This window comes from Belonocnema kinseyi, chromosome 5 (genome assembly GCF_010883055.1).
Source record: "Belonocnema kinseyi isolate 2016_QV_RU_SX_M_011 chromosome 5, B_treatae_v1, whole genome shotgun sequence".
NCBI lineage: Eukaryota > Metazoa > Arthropoda > Insecta > Hymenoptera > Cynipidae > Belonocnema > Belonocnema kinseyi.
Window position 1 is genome coordinate 138,090,043 of NC_046661.1, and position 5,604 is coordinate 138,095,646.

Below are 5,604 nucleotides of genomic sequence, written 5' to 3' on the forward strand. Positions count from 1 at the left end.
TATATCTAGTCGGGAGTGGTGCTGACTGAAAACAGATGATTTGGAGCGATTCGCGCGCTATCTGTTGGTCATTCTAAGGACTTATTGAACTACCCTCGTATTGTCTCTTTCAGCCAACTTTGGGAGTTGCTGCCTCGGATTCAGCCCTTCTTTATGTCATTCTCTGCCCAGTGGGATCTTATTTTAACAATAAAGAAGCAGCACGAGGGGTGTCTTTATTGGCAGATCCTAGGTACACGAGAGCATGGCCAGGAGGCTGTGGAGATAGAAAAATGGGTAGTAATTATGCCCCGACAATTCACGTTCAGCGAGAAGCGACAGAAAAAGGATTACAACAAGTTTTGTGGCTTTATGGTGACGACAATCAAGTTACGGAGGCTGGGACCATGAATGTTTTTATGTTCTTTATCAACGAGGATGGAGGTGAGATTTTATTTGTTAAAAAAAAATTATTTATTTATTTATACTCAATTTATTTATTTATACTCAATTTTCAAGTCAACTAGCATCTTTAATCAATCAATTTTTGTTTTTTCGATTTCAAGGAAAACACATTTTTAATAACTATGATTTATTTTTATTGACGTGTGGCAATATCCGACACCATAATCTTAATTTTTTTTTTAATATTGAAAATACATCAAAAAATACATTTGTAAGGTATTTCCTGATTTAAAAAAATTATTATGTAATATATAATATATTATATAATTTTCTGTCAAAGTAGAATTTAATTGGACTATTTAAATTTGATTATAATTTTTTAGCTGTCCATTAACCACGTTTCCTGGATATATTTGTCACATAAACTATTTTATTTTTAAATAAAAATTATATTTTTTATTAAGGTAGTCGCATCTAACAGTATTTCAATTTATATTTGACATGAGAAAAATTAATTTTATCATTAACTGTCACAATATTATTTTTACAATAAATTAAATTAATTTAGGATTTTTCATCTAATATAGCTATTTGATCCATTTTTCGTTAAAAATTCAAGTATTTAATTAAAAGTGAAACTAGTTTTTTAAAAATTAAATAATTTAAATGTTTAAAACTGAAAATATAATTACACCATTTTTGGTTAAACATTTATCTTCTTCAGTTAAAAACTCAACTATTTGGTTGAAAATTTAATTTTTTTTTAAATTGTCTTTTGTGGTAGAAAACCAACCATTTTGATTAAAAATTCTATTAAATATTAAAATATTTGGTTAAAAATTCATTTTTTTTGTTAGTTAAAAAAATATTCTTCTTTAGTAGAACATTAATCTTTTTGGTTGAAAATTAGTTTTTTTAATTGAATATTAATTTTTTGTAGTTTAAAATTTAACTAATTATATTTTTTTAAAATTATTTTTGGGTTGCACATTCATTTTTGTTACAAAATATTTTTTTTATATTGTCAAAAATTCTTTTTCGTAGAAAATTCATTTTTTAACTATTTCGTTGAAAATTTATGTTCTTTAAAACCTTTCTTTTTCAACATAAAATTAAACTATTCAATTGTTTATATAAAATTTATTTGATTTTAAAATTCAGCTGTTGAAAATTTTTCTTTTTTTTGTATGAAATCATCCTTTTCGCTTAAAAATCCATTTGTTTGGTTAAAATTAATTTTTTCATTGAATATTAATTTTTTTGACTAAAAATTTAACAAGATTTTTTTCTTTTTGTTTCTTATTTTCTTAAAAACTTACTTCTTTAACTGATCATTAAACTATTCAATCTTTTGTTAAAAATTTATTTATTTTGTTTGGAAATTCATCTATTCTGTTAAAAATTAGTCTTTATTGATATAAAATTAACTTTTTTCTTTGAAAATTCTCAATTAAAATTAAAATATTGGATAAAAAATTCATGTATTTTATTAAAAATTATTCTGTTCGGCTTTCAAATAATTCTTTTTGGTCAAAAAATTAATTTCATTGGTTGAAAATTAGTTTATTTTTTTTTTAAATGAATTTTTGACTAAAAATGAATTTCGCCAATGATCTCTCTTTTTTTAATTGTAAATTCAATTGATTTGGTAGAGAATTCATATTTTGGTTTTGTAAATTCAACTTTTTTTTTTAATTTGTCTTTATGATTTGAAAACTCGACATTTTGGATGAGATTTTGTTTTCTTTATTGATTTTCTTTTAATTTTAATTAGTTTTAATTAGTTCTTTTAATTAGTTATATAATTAAAAATTAATTTTTCGACTACTAATTTAACTAATTTAAAAAACAATTTTTTTTCAAAAATTGTTTTGGTTAAAAACTCATTTTTTTGTTGTTAAAAAATATTCTTCTCTAAATTAAATTAATTTATTAAATTAAATAAATTTATTTTATTTAAAAATTCAACTATTTTGTTGAAAATTTATCTTTTTTTGTTAAGAAATCATCCTTTTTGGTTGAGAATTATATAAAATATTGAAATAGTTGGTTAAAAATTTTATTTTTTTATATTTTTCAAATATTCTTCTTTGGTATAACATTAATCTTTTTGGTTGAATATTCATTTCCTTGGTTAAAAAATATTTTTTTCATTGAATATTAATTTTTTTGACTAAAAACTTAACTTGGTTTTTTTTTTCAAAAAATTATTTCATTTTCTGAAAAGCTTATTTCTTCAACTAAAAATTAAAGTATTTAATTTTTCGTTAAAAATTTATTTCTTTTGTTTAAAAATTCATCTATTCTGTTAAAAATTGGCATTTCTGATTGAAAATTAACTTTTAGCTTTAATAAATTCAATTATTATTAAAATATTTGATTTAAAAATGTATGTATTTTATTAAGAATTATTCTATTTTCGTAATAAATTAATCTTTATTTGTTGAAAATCTCTTTTTTTTAAGTTTCTAATTTAATTAATTTGGAATGTTTAAAATACATTAATATAATTTTAAATATATTTGGTATTTTTTCAATTTTGTCATAAAATTCATTTTTAAGAATAAAATACTATTTTAAATTTTCCCAGAAATCTTAAGAAAATTCTTTATTCTCTTGAAGAATTTTTTTAGCCTTTCAAAACTTCTAAATATTTAAAAACTGAAAGTTGTTCTTAAAAATTGTTTGTTGATAAAAATTGTTTTAATTTACGTTAAAACTTACATTTTCTGTTACATTTTTTTAAATCTTTTTAAATTTCAAATTATTTTGAAAATATTCGTATTTTTTTTAATTTACTCGAAATTTTTTCCAACATTTTGTAATTTTGAAAAATTTTATCAAAATTAAGCTTTAAAATCTTCTAGATTCTTTCTGGAAATTTCAGGAAATCATTTGAAATCCTTTTTTAAGTTTCTTCTAAAATTAATTTTTCAAAATAAAAAATGATATCAAGTTGTTTTTTTCGAAACCTTCAAATCTCTACATTTTGTTGCAGATCTGGAAATTTTAGGAAATCATTTGAAATTTTTCGGAATCCTTTTCAATTTTCTTTTAAAATCAATTTTTTTTAAATCAAAAATGATTCGAAATTTCCCAGAAATCTTAAGAAAGATTTTTATTCTCCGAAAACATTTTAAAATTCTTAGAAAACTGCTTTTCTCTAAATCTGCAAGAATCTGCATTTTGTTCAAAATTTTTTTCATTTTCGCAAGATTTAAATTATATTCGAATCATTCCAATACTTTCAAAATTTATAAATATCTTTTGAAATAATTAAAATTTCTTCTACAATTGTTTTAAATCTATCAAAATTAAAATAATGGATCTAAAATTTTCCAGATTCTTTCAGATTTATTTTTTTTAAATTAGTTTTATAATTGAAAATTAATTTTTCGACTAAAAATTTAACTAATTTTCTTAATTAATTTTTTTTTTATTTTTCTGGTTAAAAATTCATTTTTTTGTTGTTAAAAAATATTCTTCTGTAGTAAAACACTAAACTTTTTGGTTTAAAATTAATTTTGTTCACTAAAAATTTAACTACATTTTTTTTGAAAATTCTTTTTAGAAGAGAATTCATTGTTGTATAAAATATATTTTATTTGATAATTCAGCTATTTTTTTGAAAATTTATTTCTCTTGAACGAAAAAGTTAATTTTTAACAAAGCAATTCAAAATTTAACCAATTAGTTGAATTTTTAACTAAAAGAGAAAATTTTAAATAAAAAAATTTTAATCCATAAAAAAATTCAAAATAAAAAAACATTTAATGGTCTTACATTTTTTTTGTTTTTTACCAGTAATTTTTTCATCAGTTGAATCTTAAAAAACATTTGGTTATTCCCTTAAAAACTTCAAAAAATTTTCAAAAATTGCTTATTTTCTTAAAACCTTTGAAAGTTAAAAAAAAATTCTTCTTCTTTATTCATAATGTGTCCCCTAAGGGTTTACATGACTTCCATTCCTTACAATCTTTCCGTTTACATCTATATATTTTTTACAATCTTATCCTTTCTATATATACAATTATTTACAACTATTTACATACAGTCTTATATCTAGTTCCTTATTTCCATTTCCATTTCGAGTCCCGTCTTCTATTTCTCTATCATTAAAGAACTCCCTCCTTTCTTCTTCCCATCTCGTTAATTCGATCGCCCTCCCTCTCCTCTCTTCTACCTCCATCAAACACTTTCTCGCCAACTCCGCTCCCTTTCCCTCCCTCAGCTTTGTCTCAAATTTCAATGCCCTCTTACCCGCTCTAATACTTAACTTATCCCTTTGCGCTTCTTCTCTCACCATATATCCTGGCGTCCTCCAGTCTGCCCCTAGTGTCCACCTTATATTCCTTTCTTGTAAACTCTCAATATCTTTCCTTTCTTTCCATCCTCATATCTCTGCTCCATAACCTAAAACCGGCCATACCAGCCATACCATATGTTTCATTACCCCTGCTGCTTTTTTTTATCCACTCTCTCACATGAGCTATATGATTTCCATTCGTCTGCAAGATATATCCCAAATATTTATACTCTTTGACTTCTTCTAACTTTATTCCTTTCCATCTCCCTGTCCATTCTTTCTTCCTTCCTCCTCCTTTTCTAAACCTCATTATCTTTGTCTTTTCTACATTTATATTCAGCTTTTTCCCATCTAAGTATTTCTCTAATCCTGTAATTAATCCCTCCATCACTTTTTCATCCTCTGCCATCAACACTATGTCGTCTGCGTATGCCAGTGTATATATCTTTTCCTCCCCAACCCTTTCTCCTCATTTCTTCTTCCAAGTCTGATATTAATAAATTAAATAAAAGTGGGCTCAGAGGACACCCTTGTCTCACACCTCTCACCAACCAGAAACTATCTCCTACTTGCTCTCCTACCTTTACCCTGCTTCTTGTCTCCCTAAAAATTTCTGATACTCTCTTTATTAATCCCTCTCTTATCCCCTTCTTTACCATAACTTTGTCTATTTCGCCTCGATCTAATGAGTCAAACGCCGCCTTTAAGTCCACGAACATTGCTATCATTGCCCCTTTTTCCCTTTTAATTTTCTTATTCACTAGATAGTTCAGAACATATATGTTGTCCGTTACCCCCATTCCTTTTCTAATTCCTGTCTGATTCTGTGACTCGATCTTTTTTTCTTCAACTTCTATCTTCAATCTCTCCGACAAAATAGTTACATATACTTTATACAGTGTTGGCATCAACGT

General features: G+C 24.4%; 1 protein-coding gene across 3 annotated transcripts in view; it reads left to right on the forward strand.

Moving 5' to 3' along the window:
• LOC117172788 (branched-chain-amino-acid aminotransferase) overlaps positions 1-5,604 on the forward strand; it is a 91,118-nt gene that overhangs the window by 53,365 nt on the left and 32,149 nt on the right. For all 3 annotated transcript variants that reach the window (XM_033361002.1, XM_033361001.1, XM_033361003.1), the window contains one exon: positions 114-423. In XM_033361002.1, coding sequence (XP_033216893.1) covers positions 114-423 — 310 coding nt within the window. The remainder of the gene's footprint in view (positions 1-113; positions 424-5,604) is intronic.